At 44.0% G+C, this 21,225-nt stretch overlaps 1 protein-coding gene across 5 annotated transcripts in view; it reads right to left on the bottom strand.

Moving 5' to 3' along the window:
* KIF20B (kinesin family member 20B) overlaps positions 1 to 21,225 on the bottom strand; it is a 125,564-nt gene that overhangs the window by 66,445 nt on the left and 37,894 nt on the right. For all 5 annotated transcript variants that reach the window (XM_073685535.1, XM_073685538.1, XM_073685539.1 and 2 more), the window contains exons 11-16: positions 12,860 to 13,006; positions 10,976 to 11,138; positions 10,286 to 10,585; positions 10,067 to 10,206; positions 5,518 to 5,683; positions 4,981 to 5,188 (exon numbers count right to left, since the gene is read on the bottom strand). In XM_073685535.1, the coding sequence (XP_073541636.1) occupies positions 4,981 to 5,188; positions 5,518 to 5,683; positions 10,067 to 10,206; positions 10,286 to 10,585; positions 10,976 to 11,138; positions 12,860 to 13,006 (1,124 nt within the window). The remainder of the gene's footprint in view (positions 1 to 4,980; positions 5,189 to 5,517; positions 5,684 to 10,066; positions 10,207 to 10,285; positions 10,586 to 10,975; positions 11,139 to 12,859; positions 13,007 to 21,225) is intronic.

Genomic DNA, 21,225 nt, shown 5'->3' with positions numbered 1-21,225 from the left:
GGCCTTATAAACTATGTAACCGCGGAGATCCCAGGTAAAAAGGGTCACCGCAGAGATCCCAGGTAAAAAGGGTCACCGCAGAGATCCCAGGTAAAAAGGGTCACCGCAGAGATCCCAGTAAGGCCTCATTCATACATCAGTGTTTGTTTGCCAAAAAATCAGAAGTAGAAATTAGAGAAAAGTTATAAATTCAAGGTTGACACCTGTGCTATGTTTTGGATATACTCCTAGTATTGGAATACAAATACTGATGTGTGAATAAAGCCCAAGACCGTGTTGGAGAGATGCTAAGAAATACTAACTTAATGGGTTTGCGTTAGCAATGTATTACATACACAAACGTGCCGCCAAAATTGCAAACTTGTGTGCAGGGAAATGTGCAGCATCATACAGGACCAGCCAAGTACACCCCATAATTTCCACAATGGGTCACTTTTTCATTTTAACCCCTTTAGGACCGAACTATTTTTCTTGATCTAGGCTTTTATTTTTTTCACTCCCCTTCTTCCAAGAGCCATAACTTTATTTTTCCGTTAATATAGCCGTGTGACAGTTTTGTGTTTTTTTGTTTTTTTAAAGGGGTTGTCCACTACTAATCAAAATGGCCCAATGTGTTTTTATGCTGAATAGAAGCTTCTTTGTAATTACCTCCCGCTGCGGTTTCTGCCTGTCATCACGTGATAGCGCCACTCACAGGCAGAAACAGCACCAGGAAGTAATTAGAAAGAAGCTTCTATTTATCATTAAAACACATTGGGCTATTTTGAATAGTAGTGGACAACCCTTTTAATTTTTTTTTTGGGGCAGAATGAGTTGTAGTTTTGCATAATACCATTAATTTTACCGCATCATGTACTGAAAAACAAGAAAAAAAAAATTCAAATTTGTTTTAAAAATGACTTTAGATCAGTAAAATTATGGCGATACCAAACTTATGCTGTGTCTTGGGGTTTTTTCTTTCCCTTTCATATTTTTAGTAGTGGAAAAACAAAATCTGAAACTTGTATTTATTAAAAAAAAAAAAAAAAACTAAACTTTATGGCGTTTTTTTGGGGAAATTACGGTTACTAAAAAAACTGTTTTGATTTTTTTTCTTTGGGTGGAGGCAGGTGGAATAATTTAATATTTTCATAGACTTTTTTTTTTAAAAAACTTTATTAATTCTTTTAAGTCCAGTTAGGGAACTTCAACCTGCCATACTTTGATCACTTTTCCTATAATACCACAGTATTGCAGTATAAAGCATACATCAGTCTTCTTTGAAGCTATGGCTATAGTCAAGCTTCAGAGTGCCACCAAGAGGACAGCGGCGTGGAGCCCTCATCAGGCCCCCTATATCTGCCATGGTTACAATTGATCATGCAAATGCCAGTGGGTGCTGCCGAGTACACGCTCCGGCAATCGTGCCATATACATGCCGCTATCAGAGAGGAACAATGGCATTTAAACAGCTAACCAGCATAAATAGTGACTAGCGCTGATCACTAATGTTATGGGCAGATGCTGGCTGTGTATTACAGCCAACTTCTGCCCTGAACAAGAGGGCACAGCTCATAAGCTGGCTTCATACACGTGCACCCTATACATGAAAGGCAGAGTGATCAAAGGGGTTAGACCAAATGCAATTACGTCATTGTGGAGTGACGCACAGATGACTGCTAGACAAGGCCACACCAGGGAAACCAGAAGGTAAAAGATTTGCGAAGCTCCTGTCCACAGGCTACTGACTTGGCAGATGCCCAAGAGTAGAGCGAATCGATCTGTCCATCACGAGTAAATTAAATTACCTATTAAACTGAAACTTTTGCAGTATAGGGCAAGCCCTGGTAACAGTGCTTCCACAATCACTTAAAGGGAATCCAGGTTTTCTCCATACAATTTAAATCCACCCTTTTAAATCTCAAATTTTAGATAGGCGATTACTTACTGGGCACTGGGTGTCCAACATCTTGGATCCTAACTGATCCTGAGAATGGAGACTCCAAAGACTCCCCGTGTGAATGGAGAAGAGGCCGATCATCACACGACCACTGCATTCATTCTTCATGGGAGTGCAGGTGATTGCCGAGTGCAGCGCTCAGCTGATCTTCGGCACATTAATAAGAACAGATAATTTTTTTTATTTATATAGCGCCAACATATTCTACAGCGCTATATTCTACAGACAATTTACAGACATTATCGGCACTGTCCCAGTGCTCATGATTGGCCACAGCTCGATTCACATGGGGATCTTCAGAGCCTCCGTTCTTGGAATTGCTGGGTACCCCCATCAGTCAGACCCCCCATAAATGATCGGTATGTTATCCCTCATATAGCATAAGGAATAAGTTTCAAACTTGAAAATACCCCTTTAAGTAGTCTTGAAAAGCACTCCAGCAACCTGTTTAGAAGTGTGCTCAACTCTACATCTAAGAAATTGTCTTTTATAATTCTCCTGAACCATATTACAGTATTTTTCGGACTATAAGGCTGAGTTCACACAATGCGTTTTTCATGCGTTTCCGCGGCGTTTTTGCAGTTGCGGAAACGCATGAAAAACGCATGGTAGAAGGGCAGCAATGTTCCCCAATGGAAATCCGCATGTGCTGTGCCCATGATGCGGATTTTTCCGCAGCGTAAACGCTGCGGTCAAAAATCCGCAGCATGTCAATTAATTTTGCGGAAACGCTGCTCTTTTGCCGCCATTGACTTGCATTAGACCGCATGGAATCCGCATCACTGTATATGTTGATGCGCTTTTCATGCGGTCTAATGTGCGGATGGTACCGGGTGTGGATGAGAGAACTCTCATCCAGACCCAGGTACCATTAAAAAAAAAGAATAAAATAAAAAATATATATATATTCTCACCTTCTGACGGCCCGCGCTGCGTCCTGCCGGCTTCCCGCGCACTTCGCGGTTGAATGAAGGACCTTCGCTGACGTCAGAGTCATGTGACGGGTCACGTGACGCCGACGTCGGAAGGTCCTACAGTCTTCACTGCCGGCAGCCGGGACCGATGAAGCAGGACACCGGGGGCCATCAGATGGTAACGTATAGATTTATTTTTTATTTTTTGACATCACACACTATATAAATCCATGCCGGTTGCATGGATTTATATAGTGTGAAGTTGACAAGCACTTTCCAAGTGATGCTAAAATCGCTTGGGAAGCGCTTGTCAACCCGCATGCGGAAATGAAAGTGAAGACCGCTTCATTTCCGCATGTCCCTGGCAGGAAACCGCATGTACAATCCGCATGCGTTTTTTCCTGCCAGAGAGATGCAGAAAACGCTCAGGAAAAAATCCTGAGCATTTCTGCATCGTGTGCACATACCGTAAGACGCACTTTTTTCCACCAAAATTTTGGAGGAAAATGGGGGGGGGGGGGGGGGTGTCTTTTAGTCTGAATGTTGAGGGGTATAATATACACTGACGCTAAAGAAAATTAATATTCACTGCTCCCCACACCCATGGGCGTGGGGAGCGAGTGAATATTCATGCCCTTTAATAGCGGGCACACGAGATCACCTGGCAGCAGCAGGAGCCGCGCTGCCGATACACTGTGTGACGCTATTAAGGATCATGAAGTCACTGCTCCCCAAGCACACAGTCCCGGCATGGGGAGCAGTGACTTTCGGCAGCTGATCTCTCCTTGTGAGCCGTGCATGGCAGTGACGCTCACATGAGATCAGTGTGGGCAGACAAGATGCAGTGCTGGAGGAGACAGAAGAAAGGTGAGTAGGAGTGTTTATTTTATTTTTATTTTTTTTTATGTGCAGCGTGATAGGGATGAGGGGGTGCCACCCATGCCACGATGGAGGGGGTGCCACCCATGCCACGATGGAGGCCACGTATATTAGGAAGGGGTGGCATATATACCAGGATGGAGGATATCACTCCTATACCATTGTCAGCAGCAGACCCCTCCCCCTTAAGTGCATCATGACTCCATTTTTTTTGTATTTTCCTCCTCTAAAACAAAGGTGCGTCTTATGCTCCGATGCATCTTCTAGTCCGAAAAATCTGGTAATTTGTGCGGTCTGATATGATGGGTGTCGCTGGCCTGTGCTCAGCGCTTCCTGTATTCGCACAAATCACCGTTCCCCTGCCTAGATTGGATATTGGCAGTCATGCCAGAGTCTGATCAAATCTCTGGCCTAACCAGCACAGACCAGCGGCACACACACCAGACCAGACTGTGCCAATTAGCAAATGGCACAGACGCATTATAAAAAAGGTATTTTATTAGATACATGGGGGAGCTGGGCAGCCTTCTATCCGCCACACGTGACAAGGGTTTTGCACACATTAATTTACACATAATATAATGCCTTTTGTTGTGGCTATCGGGTGTAAAGCTCTCCAACAAGAATGTTGTGATTGCACCCAACCAAAGTGTCACTACACAAGTAATTGTCACTACATTTACAATAATCTCCAATCTTGCCTGGCTTGTAAACATTGGCATCATGGATTCAAACTAAAAACTATAATGGGCCTGATAAGATGTATGTATGTATGCATGCATGCATGCATGCAAATGAAGGTGGTATCCAAAATTGGTGAAATCTATGTGAAAGTGGCTATAGTTACTCTTAAATTACTCAATTTTTTTTTTATGTTATAAAATACTAAAATCACAGCCTGGCGCTGACATCATTTAAAGAATAAGCAGCTCCAGACTGGTGATTTTTTAAATAAAAATTTAGTATCAAAAGTGCACATGACGCTCCCCGATATCACTCCAAAAAGGGTCACATTTTCTAATAAGAGTCGGACACAAACTCTCGGGCTGTGGGGATGCCCGCTATGCATACTGGAGTCACACAATCCCGAAGTTTGAGACCAACGTACTAGAAAGTTATGCCCTTTTGGTGGAGAATGGGGAAATGTGCTGTACTCTTGACACCAACTTATATTTAGAAAAGCCACAAGTCTGGCATCCTCAGACTGATGAAGGGTACTCTAACCCTTAAACCGTGCTGACCCCTTACCGGCCGATTTTCTTTTCAGTTCCTCTTGCACTTCAGAGAGATCACTGGTAACCTGTTTACATTTTTGTTCCAATGCAGCAATTTCTTCTGGATCGTCATGGATCGCTGCGATGTGATGGTGGGCCTCCACTGCCTGCTTCTTGATTACTGCCAGATCACTCTGCATAGAAGAGAAGAATCCTTGAAGAGGTCGGCTGAGCTCATCTGCCTGGTAAAGAAAAAGAGATGTTCCCTCAGTGTCACTTATGAACAGGTCTCAATATAAAAAATTCTGCTATACAGGAGAATTACCGGACAGTGAGTCATAAATCCTGAGTGGTAGAAGTAATGATCAGGCATGTATTAATGCAATGAGTTCTGCATTAGACCAAGCTTAAAACCAACACTTTACTATGGGCAAAAAAAACCATAAAAAGGTCACTAATAGCCTAAGCTCAGCGAGAAGGGAAACCCGGTGGCCGTCACAGACACTACTTGTAGGCCCAGTCTCCGCAGACATCATGGAAGAAGAATTCACAAACTACATAAATTGCACACCTGAACGGCGGCTTCTGTCACACTGCATGGTTCTTTGGTGCCTTCCTCCACCTCCTCATCATCCTCTTCCTCTTCATTAGAACATTTTCTCACTAAATCCTGAAAGATCTCCATCCTTTCATCACAACGTTCTTCTAACAGCTCTTTTTCTTTTTGCAAACGTTCACTAAAAAAAAAAAAAAAAAAAAAAAAAAATCAATTTTTTTGCTATTCCACGAGAAATTCTTTAAAAGAAAATAGATTAATAAATGGCATTACATATAAATTCTTGAAGACCTTTATTTAGCAAATCGGATTCATTTTGTCTAAAGAGTTAATCACTATAGCAAATTAAAATGACCACCGCCCTGTTACACTGCCAGAAACAATTACTAGGTGTCTGAGCTCCAGATCAGCTGCTGAGACCTGGATGAGACCTGGTACAAGTCATTTTTGGGTCACAACAGCAGAACTTCCTACTGCACATGCTCAAAGGCACCTAGTATCATTATTCTAGATTTTATTCTGACTGTAACAGGATAGCAGACATTTAAAGTCTATACTGATCAGCTACCTACACATAAGGAACACAATTTGCCAATTTAGGAATTTATGCATACAATTTTGTTCATTTTCTATACCCAATGAACCCTTTAAAGGATTATTTCCAAAATCCAAAAGGTGGTCTTAGTAATATACATATTTATTAATTTGTGTCACATGACACTGTCACATGACCGCTGACATCATGGAAGGTCCTTTTACATTACCGGTACCCGCCACGGAGCCAGCAGTGACGCCGGGGGCTATCAGAAGGTGAGCGAGTACAAGGGTATGTGCACACGCTGCAGAAATGCTCAGGATGTTTTCCTGAGTGTTTCTGCATCTCCCTGGCAGGAAAAAAAGCATGCGGATTGTACATGCGGATTGTACATGCGTTTTTCCTGCCAGGGAGATGCGGAAATGAAGCGGTCTTCACTTTAATTTCCGCATGCGGGTTGACAAGCGCTTTCCAAGCGATTTTAGCATCACCTGGAAAGTGCTTGTCAACTTCACACTATATAAATCCATGCAAACAGCATGGATTTATATAGTGTGTGAATGTCAAAAAATAAAAAAATAAATATATACTCTACCCTCTGATGGCCTCCGGTGTCACACTGCTGGCAGCCGGGACGGAGGGAAGTAGAAGACGGAAGGACCTGCCGACATCAGCGTCACGTGACCAGTCACCTGAATCTGACGTCAGCATAGGTCCTGCATTCAACCGCGAAGTGCCCGGGAAGCCAGGAGGATGCAGCGCGGGACGCCGGAAGGTAAGTATATATTTTTTTTGTTTTATTCTTTTTTTTATTTTTTTTTTTAATGGTACCTGGGTCTGGATGAGAGTCCTCTTCTCCACACCTGGTACCATCCGCACATTAGAAAGCATGGAATACGCATCTACATATACAGTGATGCGGATTCCATGCGTTCTAATGCAAGTCAATGGCGGCAAAAAAGCAGCGTTTCCGCAAAATTCATGGACATGCTGCGGATTTTTGATAGCAGCGTTTACGCTGCGGAAAAATCCGCATCACGGGCACAGCACATGCGGATTTCCATTGGGGAACATTGCTGCCCTTCTACCATGCGTTTTTAATGCGTTTCAGCAGCTGCAGAAACGCCACGGAAACGCATTAAAAACGCATCGTGTGCACACAGCCTAAGGCTATTTTTTACATTATGTTGGTCACACTTGCCGATTGCATGGATTTATATTGTGTGACCAACTTTCAAGCACTTTTCCAAGTGATGCTAAAATCGCTTAGAAAAGCGCTTGACAAAAGCATGCGAAATCGCATGTGAAAAACGCTTGACAAACGCTGGTCCCTGGTAGAAAAAAAACGCATGTAAAATCCGCATGTGTTTTTTTTTTTTTTGCCAGGGAGGTGCAGAAACGCTCAGGAAAAATCCAGAATATTTATGCATTGTGGGCACATAGCCTTAGAAATAAACTTTATGTTGGGCTTAGTCTGTATCTACTATATAATCTGCTTATCCCGACTGTCTGTCCGTCCAGGAAATCCCGCGTCGCTGACTGGTCCAGCCGCGGCCAATCAGCGACGCGGGATTTCAGAACAAGATGGCGGCCGTTAGCGGCTCATCTGCCGCACGGAGGTCAGCAGCGATGCAGCCGGGAGATGACCGGTCATCTCCCGGCTGCTCGCAGCAGAAGTACACCGACCGGCGGCCTAGGCTGCGCTGCTCCCCAGTCCTCCCTTCACACTTGCCATCGAGAGATTTAAAACACCGTTTCCCAGCCGGCCGCAACCCATCAGCGACTGGCGCAGCCCGGCCGCGAATTGGCGCCGAATTTGAAACATGTAGGCCACCGTCGGGAGATCAGTGGCGACGCAGCCGGGAGATGACCGGTGCTAGCCGGTCATCTCCCGGCTGCTCGCAGCAGAAGTACCCCGACCGGCGGACTCGCTCCCAAGTTCTCCCTTCACACTTGCCGTCGGGAGATCAGCGGCGATGCAGCCGGGAGATGACCGGCTCTAGCCGGTCATCTCCCGGCTGCTCGCAGCGGAAGTACCCGCACAGGCAGCGCTGCTCCCCGGTCCTCACTAACACGGTTCGCCGATTGGTGCGAAATTTAAAACACCGCTGTTCTGATTGGTCACGGCCGGCAAAGAGCGCAGTCCGGCCGCGAATTGGCGCCGGATTTAAAACACGCTTCGCTGATTTGGTCGCGGCCGCAACCAATCAGCGATATTGGCGCCAAATGTAAACACAGATATTCTAGAATACCCGATGCATTAGAATCGGGCCACCATCTAGTATTTAACAAATATGCATTTACTGTGGTGTTTTGTGAAAAATGCAATCATGGGACTAACCCTTTAGGCCATGTTCACACATTGCGATTTTTCAGCATTTTTTCTGCAGCAAAACCTGCTCTCTTGGCAGGAAAGAAGCCGTGTCCAAAAAGCAGGTTTTGGTGTGTTTTTGGTGCATTTTTCAGGATACCAAAGTTCAGCTTAGCTTCCACCACAGAAGCATGAACTCAGGTTACCAATGCCAAGTCATGTGTGAAGCCATATTAACCAGAATTTCAAATCTAACAGTGGGGGGAGGTGAATTGAATTGTTCTGGAATAGTTCACCTAAGACACTGGCAGTGCATTGAGTTTGTAGGACACTATGTATTTTCACACTATGGTCTGCATTGAGTTGCTCAGGGCATTGCTCAATTTCACACATCCCTGAGCCACAAGTATTGTTCAATCTCACACCTAGCTCAGCCAATGTTTACATTTTACACATCACTAATTTAATTAAACTGTAGAAATCCAAACTGCCATCTTATGTGACCAAGACAAGATGGTAAAAAAAAAAACACAAAAATAAATGTGTTTCACATACTATTCAACTTTTTTTTTTTTTTTTTACACTACCCATTACTTTCAATGGGTGAAAAACTGATGGAAGTGACCTGCTCCATTCTGCAAAAAAACATGCAAAGCACAAAATAATGAGCAAACAAAAAACAAGATGTGTGCATGAGATTTCTGGAATCTAATACTTTGCTGATACTGTAAAACGCAGCTGAAAATTTGCATAAAAACGCTGAAAGGGAAGCTGTAACCAGGTTTTTCCTCATATGAAGCAGGGCCAGCGCCTGTAAGCCCTCATATACAGCAGTCTAGAATGCTGTATGTATGTCCCAACTGCGCTCTGCATTACACAAAAAACTTTTATTATACTCACTGACAGGGTGGTTCGGTCCGATGGGCGTCACCGGTCTAGATCTGGTGCCTCCTCTCTTCTTGCTTTGTGTGGATGACGCATCCTAAGTCATCCACACAGTATTCTCCATCTTGCTCCTGCGCAGGCACACTTCTCTCAGCAGTGCTGAGGGCAGAGCAAAATACTGTAATGTGCCTGCGCAGGGAAAGGCCAAAGAACACCAGTGAAGGCACACTGAACTACTTAGCTTTGTCCTTGGCAGTGCAGAGAGAAGTACGTTTGAGCATGAGCGTGATGGAGGACACTGGATGACGTAGAACGCATCATACACACAAAAGAAAGGAGAATGGCGATCACAAGAGAAGAGGCGCCAGATCAAGGCTGGCGATGCACATCGGACTGGACCATGAGTATAATAAAGCAAGTTTTAGTGTTTTTCAAAGAGCATTGGGGACATATAGAAAGCATTCTAGACTGCTGTATACGAGGGCTTACAGGTGCTGGACGTACTTCATTTGGAAAAAACCTGGTGACAGGTTCCCTTTAAGGCTCCGTTCACTTTCTTTACGCTTCCATCAGAAGTATTAAGTAAAGACTACTACTGATCTACCACCTCCTTCTAATCTCATTCCCTAGGGTACTGCCGAACACAGCTGCGCACTTCAGTTATATCCGCATATCAGAGACCCATTACCGTGGGGATCTCAGAGGTCAGACCCCCACTGATCTTGGAAGTTAACACCCATTAGATATTTAATACTATCAATTATTACCTATTGAAAATTACCCTTTAACTGTTCAGAAAATAAAATGCAGAGACTCCACAAAGTAACACTTACCCAAAATCATTTTCACGCTGCATAAAGTGCTCGGTGAACTCCTTAGCAACTTCTTCTCTTATTTTCAGCTCCATAAGTAGTTTATCCCTTTTCGCACTCACTAGCTTGGTTTTCAGATCTTCCACAAGTTCCAGCAGTTTCTAGAAGTAATAAGTGACATTTTCCATTTGTTATCTAAAATATTGACCACACTTTAAAATAGTGAAAAGGATACCTTACCTCATAAGCCTCTTTTTTAATGATAATCTCATCCTCCTCCAACTCATCTTCATCTGGCTCGTCTAGGTTCGTGCAGTCAAGAGGATCTTCATCATCCGTATCAACATATTCTTCCCCATCATCATCTCCTCCATCTTCTACAACATCATCTAAGCGACTTTCCCACTGTACAGTTGCACGTTTACGAGAAAGCAACCTCTTGCTGTCAGCATTGTTTATTATGAAGGACACTTCCCGGGCACTCTTTCTTTGAGCAAGTGACAGGTTTTCCAAAGCTTGACTAGAATCCAATATTAGAACCTAGAAAGAAGGAAAAAAAATGGCAATAAGCCACTTACACATATAGGTATCCATAGTTTACAGAACACGTCATAAAACTTTTGTCATGTCATAGTGACATAGTGACGGATGAGAGTTCAGGTGTCAAAAACCCACCAACTGCAAAAGTAAAGGGGAGAGTGCGTTTAGATAGCTGCTGTGTCGCCTCATTTCTGCACTGCTCAGAGAGGAGTAGGAGTTTATAGAAAGTTTAAAACCAGTCCTTATGATGGCAAAATTTCTTCTTCATTCTAGAAATAGTGGGGGGTCTCAGAACCCAGACTTCCACCGATTTAAACTTCTGACATGTCTAAAAAGTCAGAGACCAGTAACACGTGACGCGTACAAGTTCTGGGTCAGTACGTTACATACCTTTTGTGCAACGGCTGAAAATTTGAGCACATTGAGGGTCTCATCATAAGCAGAGGCTGCCTGACTAATGTTCACAATCATGCACACTTTCCCTTTGCCAGTAAAAAAGCTCTGCAGGTAATGGGTAAGCTTGCTTTCTCGAAATGGCACATGCTGCTGGAACCTGAAACAAATAAATTACTAAAATATTAGAATACATCACAAAAAAAGTAATTGCCCTATGATATAAATGTACTGTTAACCTCTTTAACGCTCCATGATGAATTATAGACATTATGGAGCGAGTCAGAATATGTGCGGCGTGCTCAGGAGCTGAGCCCGCACCACACAGGGTAGATGCTGGCTCTGTTATAGAGTTATCATTTGTCTCTAAACAGCAGCAGTCAGAGCAGATCACTGCTGTTAACCCCTTAAATGACACGTTCAATCACTGAAATATTTAAGAACAGAGATCAAGCCCGGATATAAGTTTAGGTGACCATAACCCTCCCCTCTTGACACAATCGCCATGCCAGACAGAGCTTTCCCCCCCCCCCCCCCGCATTGTTGTCATCTTTGCTCTCCCATGAAGCCCCGCTGGCCTCCATAGGAGACTGACTTTCACGATAAACACTGCAGTATATTGCATAGGAAAGGTTTATATGGAAAATAAAAAAAATTACTTAACTAATATTGCTTTATTCATAAAAGTCTGCTCAAAATATAAAATTGTTTATACAGTGTTTTTTTAAATAAAAAGTTAAACACAAGTTTAACACTAAAAAAGTTGTTTTTGTTGACACAGTGCATATAAAAAAATATATATAGTATATACACCAAAGTGCTTCGAATAAAAATGGCAGCTCGCCCAGCAAAAGTACAAACAAAAAAAAAAAAAAAAAAAACTCAAAATGACTGTTAGAAAAGTAAAAAAAAAAAAAAAAGTTATGGCTTTTTGAAAAAAAATGGGGAGGAAAACAAGAAAAAGCAAAACTTAAGTTTGGTCACATCTTTAAAAGGGGTTGTCTGGTGAAAACAAATTATCAGCTATTCACAGAAAAGTTAAGTTAAACAGTGGGCTTACGACTACTCGGACCTGCATCGATTCCTAAAAAGGGGATCATTTACACTTCTCAAAATGTTGCGGCAGTGCACAAATGCTCGACCACCGCTTGATCATTCATATGGGGCTACCGAGTGCTGCGATTGGCCTTTCCCCATCAGCCCCAGAGGGAATGAATAGGGCTGTGTTCAGACATCCAACTTCACTATCCATTTTAGAATGGGGATAAAAGTTTACAGTAGGGGATTAAAATGAGCTGTTCTGCTGATCGGTGTAGGGTCTCCTATCTTATGGATAGAGTAAAAAAAAAAAGGGGGGTTGCCCAGTAAAAACAAACCAAGGGCTTAGCAGGTGATTAGACTAGAAAAGTGACAGATGAAAGCAGCTAGTAAACTGGGGGCCTAAGCCACATGCTCTCAGAATACACCTTATGGAGAACATGTCCAATAGCAATCACTTTTCATGGGGTTTTTCAGATAATGACTAGAAGAAATCCATGTGTATATTGTAATAGAAAAAATAAATAAGATTGTATTTGATCATTTATATGAATTCACATACAAAGCACAGACATCTATGCAATTTTGCAGAAATATTATATATATATATATATATATATATATATATATATATATATATATATATATATATATATATATATATATATATATATATATATATATATATATATATATATATATATATATATACATATATACATATATATACATACACTAGTTCTATAGCATAAATATCTAAAGTATGTCTAGTCTTCGCCCCTAAATTATATACTGCTATCAGGACACAAATATGAAATGTCAGAAGTGGAGGTGTAAACCTACTTGGCCAGCTGGCTGTTCTTCAGTGCATTGATGCATTTGCCAAGGATGAGTAGTGACGTATTTATGTTCCCGCTTTCCTTCAGTCTTTCTCCTTCATTTTGAGTTTTTGTGCATCTTTCAGAACCAGCCAAGTCACACAGAGTCAATCTAGGAGGTAGAATAAAAATGTGTGGGGGGAGATTCGAAAATAATCTATTTCTATTACTTCTAACAAAACAATGCTATTGTCTGCAGTTTTTCATTATTTATAATTTTAATATCTGCAATTTGAAGGGAACCTCTCACCTTATTCATGCAGTCCAAACCGCGGCCAGTATGAATGAGCGACTGGTTGCACGACGGCAGCCAGTGTGTTTCAGAGAAAATACTTTAAAAAAAGGGCCATACTTTTAAAGTCCAGGACTTTAGTATTAACAGCCTGTCCTTAGGATAGGTCATCAATGTCTGATCTGTGGGGGTGACACCCGGCAGCACCGCTGATCAGCTGTTCCCGACGGAATAGTGGCCATGGTCGGGAACTGCACATCTACTCCCTATTGATTTGAAACCGGCGCCATTATACCGGCGACAAAGCTGTGCAGCTCCATAGCTGAGCAGATGCTCACACCAGGAACAGCTGATCAGCGAGTGTGCCGGGTGTCGCACCCTCACAGTCCAGACGTTGATGATGTATCCTAAAGGTAGGCAATCAAATGTTAAAGACCAGGAATCGCCCTCAGCAGTCTTCTATCAGAGCAGATGACTGACAGGTCTCTCACATGGCAACCTGCATCTTTAAAGTATATTAAAAAAATATATACATGGTTGCAATTGTGCAGCCAGGCTCAGATTCATCTTGCCCGCAGTTTGGGAAGCACAGAACAGGGGAAAACTTTCCTTTAACAAGGTAATGTCATTGTCCTTTACAAATGTAAGGGATTTGTAAGAATACCAATTCATAAAGCATTATGAAAAGGTTTATTTAGCTGTAATCCTAATTCAGTAGCCACCTTAAGGGCTGCAAGAAGGCATTCAGACCACTCAAACAGTCTGTGGTGAGCCATGAATGTAAAATGCCTCATAGCTCGCTGAATTCTACTCTCCAAGGATAGAGGATAAACTTCTAAATGTTAGCCTGCCGGCCTTCTGCTTGCCAAGAGAGGTGGAGATCTGTGATTGACAGATCTGTGTAACTTTGCCTCCGCAGCATCAGAAGACCTGGAAGCATCATCAAAGCAGTGCTTGCAAGCTCTATAGCAAATAGCCTGCAGCCAAATAAGCCCAATTATACACCTAGTCTTTGGACACCTTAATACAAAATATCAGGGATTGTCTGTGTCTGCTGTCTCTAACAGAATGTCCTTCCTCTACCTGAAACTGAATATCTCCAAAACTGAACTTCTCATGCTTCCTCCCTCTAGTAACCTACCTATATCAGATATAATTGAATTAATTAAGGAAATTGCTATAACTCCCCATCAGCACGCTCACTGTCTTGGCATCATATTTGCCACACAACTTTCCATTATTCCCTATATCCAATTGCGCATTCACTCATGTTGCCTGCATCTGTAAAACATCTCCAAAATCCTACCTTTTCTCAACTTTGAAACTGCAAAAAATCTTAGGGTATGTTCACACTAACCATTTTTTCAGTGTTTTTTTCTGGAGCAAAACCTGATCTCTTGGCAGTAAAGAAGAGGTGTCAAAAACACAGTTTTCAGTGCGTTTTTCAGGATCCCAAAGTTCAGCTTTGCTTCCACCACAGAAGCATGAACACAGGTCACCAATACAAGACATATGTGAAACCATATTAACCAGAATTACAAATATAACAGTGAGGGGAGCAATTGTTCAGGAATAGTTTACCTAAGACATTGGCAGTGCATGGAGTTTGTAGGACATTGTTTTTTCACACTATAGTCTGCATTGAGTTGTTCAATCTCACACCTCGCTCAGCCAATGTTTACATTGTACACATCACTAATTTATTGAAAACTGTTCTAATCCAAACTGCAATCTCATGTGACCAAGACAAGATGGTAAAGTAAAAAAAAAAATAAATGAGTTTCACATACTGCTCTTGCTTTTTTTTTTCCTTCACTAAAAATGCAGCAAAGCCTGATAGCTATGGTCACACTAGGCACTTCTCACCACCCATTACTTTTAATGAGTGAAAAACGCTGAGGAAAAAAAAACACCTGAAAGAAGAAGTGACATGCTCTATTGTGCAAAAAAAAATAAATAAAAAAAAAAAAAAAAACAGGCAAAGCACAAAATACTGATGACAAAACAACATGTGTGCACGAGATTTCTGAAATCTCAGACTTTGCTGGTACAGTAAAACCCTCTAAAGATTTGCATTAAAAACACGTATTTACTTACCGGTAATGGGATTTCTCAGAGCCCATAACGGCACCACAGAGAGAGAGGGGAATTCACCCTTCAAGCACAGGAAACCTACATCAGTTGTTTACAGAGCATGAGAGGACCACCAGGTTAGTAACACAAAATTTTACATTTTAAGAACTTGACAGAAACACCACGTGGCTACAACAGGTAACTAATACGTTTATGCACTCACACGTGAAGGGAGGGAATGTACAAGTGCCGTCATGGGCTCTGAGAAATCCTGTTACCGGTAAGTAACTACATCTTTCTCCTTCCCCCATGATGGCACCACGTAGAGAATTACAGAGAAGTGACTCATTGGGGGGGGGGGGGGCGCACAGCTTCCAGAACCCTTCTCCTGAAAGTAAGGTCTGAAGAAGAGGTTAAGTCTAGCCGGTAGTGATTGAAGAAGGTAGAGGGGGAAGACCAGGTTTCGTTTCCGCTCTACATATCTGCCCTGTTGTAGCACCGGCCTTCTCCGCCCAGGAGGCTGCCACCGCTCTTGTTGAGTGGGCCTTCAGTTTCTCCGGGGCAGCTTCCCCGCGTGAGGAGTACGATAGTATGATGGCCTCCCTTATCCACCTGGCCAGCGTGCCCTTGGAAGCTTTCTTCCCCTTACGAGGGCCCTGAAAGCAAACAAAGAACTATCCTCCCTACACTCGTGTCACCTCTAGGTAACGAATTAGGCACGACTCTCTCTTTAGTGTTCCTAGGGTTGGGGCAGAAAGAAGGGAGGGCGATTTCCTGGGACCTGTGAAATCTTGACTCTACTTTTGGCAGGTAGGCAGGGTCAGTTCTCAGAGTAACCCTATCTTCCAAGATTTGTGTGAAGGGAGGGCCTGCCGATAGGGCCTGAATATCATTAACCCTACATGCGGATTTGAGAGCTACTAAGAGCGCTGTTTTGAGGGATAGAATTTTTATGGACGCTTCTGACAGAGGTTCAAAAGGGGCCTTCGTTAAAGCGGAAAGGACCAAGTTTATATCCCAAGGTGTAGTATTTCGGGAGGGGATGGATCGGGATCTGGATGATGCTTTAATGAACCTAGATACCCATCTATCCCTAGCTAGATCAAAATTGTAGAGGGCTCCCAGGGCCGCAACTTGATCTTTTAAAAGGTACTTGTGGCCAGACCCCTCTGTAAAAATTCCAGGACAGCTGTCAATGGAACTTGAGACTGAAAGGAATTTCTTCCAGGTTTTCCCATAAAGTTTGGTGGTCACTGGTTTCCTACTTTGAAAGTAGTGTGGTGATAAGATTTGGGGAGAAACATTTGTCCTTCAGAAAAGCCCTCTCAAATTCCAGGCTGTAAAGTGTAAGTTTGATGCCCGAGTATGGAGAACCGAACCCTGAGAAAGAACGTCCGGAAGAACCCATGGGTGGGAGATTGATAACATCCTCAGCCAAGAAAACCACGCCCTCTTTGGCCAAAAGGGGGCTATCAAGATTACTCTCGCTTTCTCTTCCCTGATTTTCCTCAGAACAGCTGGAATAAGGGCGGTCAGAGGAAAAGAACAAGATAGAGGGTAACTCCATGGGATCATGAAGGCATCCAAAGCTATGGGGTTTCCTTTGGTGTCTAGGGAGCAGAAAGAGTGCGTTTTCTTGTTCCGACTGTTGGCGAACAGATCTATGGAGGGACGTCCCCACATTCGTACAATCTGACGAAAAACTAACTGATTTAACTCCCATTCGCCCTGCTTTAACTGTGTCCGACTCAGGAAGTCTGGGGTGCAATTTTCTATCCCTTTTATGTGTAGGGCTGATAGGGATTGTAAGTTTTCCTCGGCTAAGCGAAAGATGACCTCTGTCGCCAGCATCAGGGAATGGGACAGTGTACCCCCCTGGTGGTTCAGGTACGCCACTACTACTCGGTTGTCTGAGAAGACCCTCACGTGGTGGCCTTGTAGTGTGTGCATGAATTCCCGGAGTGCCCACTCTACTGCTAAAAGCTCCTTCATGTTTGAGGAAACTAGCTTTAGACGTTCCGTCCAGAACCCCTGAGCTACAAGGTTGTTGAGGTGAGCCCCCCAGCCCTTGGTACTTGCATCTGTGGTCAGGATTTGAGGTGTAGGGATTGTCCAAGGAATACCCCGGGCTAGATTGTCTATCTTCTCCCACCACTCTAGGGTAAGTGTGGTTTCTGCAGATAGCGTTAGCTGCCCTTCTAAATGCCCTTTTAGGGATTTTTCTGCCTCTAGGATTTCCCACTGTAGGACCCTGGTGTGTATTTGGGCCCATTGGACGGCTGGGAAACATGCTGTCAGGGAGCCTAGAAGGGACATGGCTTTCCGTAGGGACATAGACGGGTGGGACTTTGCCCGCAATATTTGGTCTATGATTTTGTGAATTTTCCCTGTGGGGAGACGACACTCTTGTCTTTTTGAATCCAGCACGATGCCTAGGTATTCCTGTATCTGGCATGGTTCTGTTTTGGATTTTTCCAGATTCAAAAGCCATCCTAAGTGTGTCAAAGAATCCATGACCTTTTCCAGAAGGGTTTTGCAGTTTAGGAAGGAGCTGCCTATTACCAGAAAGTAATCCAGATATGGGACGACTAGGGTGTTCTGTTCCCTTAGATGAGCCATCACCTCTGCAATAACTTTGGTGAAAATCCTAGGGGCTATGGCGATGCCGAATGGGAGGGCCGTATATTGATAGTGTTTCACCACCTATGGGAACTGCTACTCTGAGGAACTTCTGGTAATCTTTGTGTATCGGGACGGGATAATAAGAGTCTTTTAAATCCAGGACAGCCATGAAACAATCGGGAAACAGCATTTCTACTGATGATTTTATGGTCTCTATTTTGAAGGCTTCCACCTTCAAAAGTCTGTTCAGCTTTTTTAGGTTTACAATCGTCCTGCAAGTCCCATCTGTTTTTTTTCTTAGGAATAACGGAGAATAGAAGCCTTTGCCTTCCTCACCCCACAGGACTTCCTGAAGGACCGCTTTCCCTACCAATCCCTGGATTTTCTGCTCCAAGGCCAGCTGCTCCTCGTTTGAGGACCTTTCGGGGGTTATGACAAAGTTTGGCTGAAGAAATGTGAGGAACTGGAGTTTCAGGCCCGACTGTATTAGGCTCAGAATCCAAGAGCTGCCGGATATTAATTCCCAGGCCGGGAGAAAGCCTGATAGCCTTCCCCCCACCTGGGGCAAATCTTCATTGGGAGGGCTTTCTGCTATCGTTGGAGGGGTTTGTTAAATAGGAACCCTTTGGTCTTCCTTCTCCTGTCTTCCCACCTATCCTGCTCTTTAGGGGGTTTTCTACAGATAAACCTTTTGCTCCGAAAAGGTTTTCTGTAAGCAGTGTTAGACAGGGTAAGGAACCGCTTCTTATTGTCCCCTGCTTTTTCTAAGATGTCATCAAGGGTGGCCCCAAATAGAAATTCGCCCTCACAGGTGATGGAGCAATCTTGATTTAGTCTGTAGATCCCCGGGCCAACATTTGAGCCAGAGGGCTCGTCAGGCCGCGTTAGCGAGCCCTGTCGCCCTAGCTCCTAATCTGATGGGAGTCTGCCGAGGCGTCAGCTAGGAAGGCAGCTGCTCCTTTCATTACCGGGATGGTTTCTAGAATTTCGTCTCTAGATGTTTTCTGCTGCAGTTGTGTTTCAAGCTGGTCTAGCCAGACCATTAATGGCCTGGCCGTGCATGTGGCAGCTACAGCAGATTTTAACCCACCCCCAGCGGCTTCCCAGGAACCCTTTAGGAAGGTGTCTGCTTTTTTATCCATGGGGTCTTTTAAGACGCCCATGTCCTCAAATGGAAGGGAGTATTTCTTTGAGGCTTTGGCTATGGCGACGTTCCTTTTGGGATAAAGCGCCAAAACTGGACATGCAGGGCCATCAAGCGGGTACTTTCACTTAGGGGAAAGGAAGCCCTTCCTCTCCGGTCTTTTCTACTCTTTCTTAATTAAAGAGTGAACTTGCTCATTTAGTGGAAAAGATCTTTTTTTTTTTTTTTTTGTTCTAAACCGCCGAACATTACGTCCTGGATAGACTTCTTGGGCCGGGGATCTGCTAACCCCATGGTGGACCTGACAGCTTTAATGAGGCCGTTTCCTCGATAGAGGAGGACGGAGCCGTTTCCCTATCTGTAGACAAGGAAGAGGAAGATGAAGAGACGGATGTGTCCGAATCTCCGTCATTCTCAGAGCTGCTAGACCCGGACTCGGGGGATATGTTTTTAGTTCTTTTTAGCTTTTACCCCCCCCCCCCAAAAGGATTTAATGGCATCTTTGACCTGCAACTTTATTGGGTCGCTAAGTTCAGAGGCAAATTTCGGGGTTTCCTCGCATATAGTTTGCTCAATGCAGGAGCTGCAGAGTCTCTTATCCCAAGTAGTGGGTAAGACTTCTGTGCATAGTGCACAGGTGCTATTCTTTGTTTTCCCCATACTCTTTCTTCCCTAATAAGAGAAAAAGAGAGGGGGGGGCCCTAGTTTCAAAGTGGACTTTCACGAAGATCACTTACCAGACAGCGTGCCAGAGCTTCAAGAAGCAATTTCCTGGCGTCCCCAGCTGTCTTAAGGCACTGGGAGTAACTCCCATAGTGCCTGCGGTGATCCGGCACCCCCTCCTCCTCTGCACCTGCGGGGGGACATTCGCGCCTGCGCAGACTGGTTTCCCAGTGATGCATTGCGGCACCGCGTCATCAGGAGGCGCCCGGCATGCTCGCGCATGCGCGGCAGACCCGGAAGTTCATCAGAACGCCGCCGGGCAGCACCACGCTTCCACCAGCCGCAACCAGGGGGGTCCAGCACAGCATCTTGGCAGGCCCCGACCTCTTCGTCTGGACCCCACCCCGCACACCCTAAAAAACCACTGACCCCAGCGGTGCAGCATCAGGGCACCGCACAAGCCGAGGCAGGAAACCCCCGCTACCTGAATCGGACTGGCATCCCACTAAGATCTTCAGGCACCCCACAGGTATGCCTCCTTCCGGAACTGTAGGATCCCGTCAAGGACAGGAAACCAACTGATGCGGGACAGAGGTACCGCCCTCTTATCTGTAGGTTTCCTGTCCATGAAGGGCGGATCCCCTCTCTCCGTGGTGGCGTCATGGGGGGGGGGGGGGAAGCATAAAAAAAAAAAAAAAGTCTAGTGTGAACATGGCCTTATTCATTCACGTCTTTACTACTGCAACTCTGTACTGATCGGTCTCCCACTAACCAGACTTTCCTCTCCAATCCGTCCTGAATATGGCAGCCGGGCTCTGATTTCTGTCCAGCCGCTACACACCTACCTCCACCTTGTGCCAGTTATTGCACTGGTTACCAGTTTGCTGCAGAATACACTCAAACTCAAACTTCTCTCTTACCCACAAAGCTCTCCACAGTTCTGCACCAGTCTATGTCCCTCTCTCATCTCTGTCCATAACACGACCTGTGCTCTCAGTTCTGAAAATGATCCAAGACTACATCCTCTGTAATCCAAACCTACGTAAATCCGTCTCCAAGACCTCTCTCGTGATGTGCCATTTTTTGGGAATACACTACCTCAGATGATACGACTAAATCCCAGCCGCCACATTTTTAAACATGATTGAAAAACCACATCCTTTTAAAACAAGTCCATCACCTCACTTCACTAATTAACTCTTCCTGGCTGGTAACATACACAACAAGAAGTAAATTATAAAATAAAAATTCGTCCATTCGAGAATATTGAGAATGTAATAAGTAAACAAGCACTTTGCAGTTTTAACTATTGATCATAAGTTTCTCAAAGTATTTAAAAGACACTTTTAAAAGATGGATCTGCAGTTAGAAAACATACAATTCTAGCCATCCAGACAACATTTAAAAGAAGGCTTTAAAAGCTGAATCCACAGACCCCTTTTTATCTTTTTTTTTGGCTGCATCCTGAAGAAACCAGAGTTTTAAACTCATGTAGATATGAGGTGTTAAGTGCTCTGGGTGTGACAGAGCACTTCCTGAGAAACTGTCCCTCAAAGTAGTTTTCACTCTCAGGACTAGCCTCTTTAGCTTGACTGTT

This window comes from Phyllobates terribilis, unplaced genomic scaffold (assembly GCF_046119375.1).
Source record: "Phyllobates terribilis strain yellow unplaced genomic scaffold, ASM4611937v1 Scaffold_5__5_contigs__length_657084704, whole genome shotgun sequence".
NCBI classification, from domain to species: domain Eukaryota; kingdom Metazoa; phylum Chordata; class Amphibia; order Anura; family Dendrobatidae; genus Phyllobates; species Phyllobates terribilis.
Note: the sequence above shows the minus strand (reverse complement) of the source record. Positions and strands in the feature narration are given on the sequence as shown.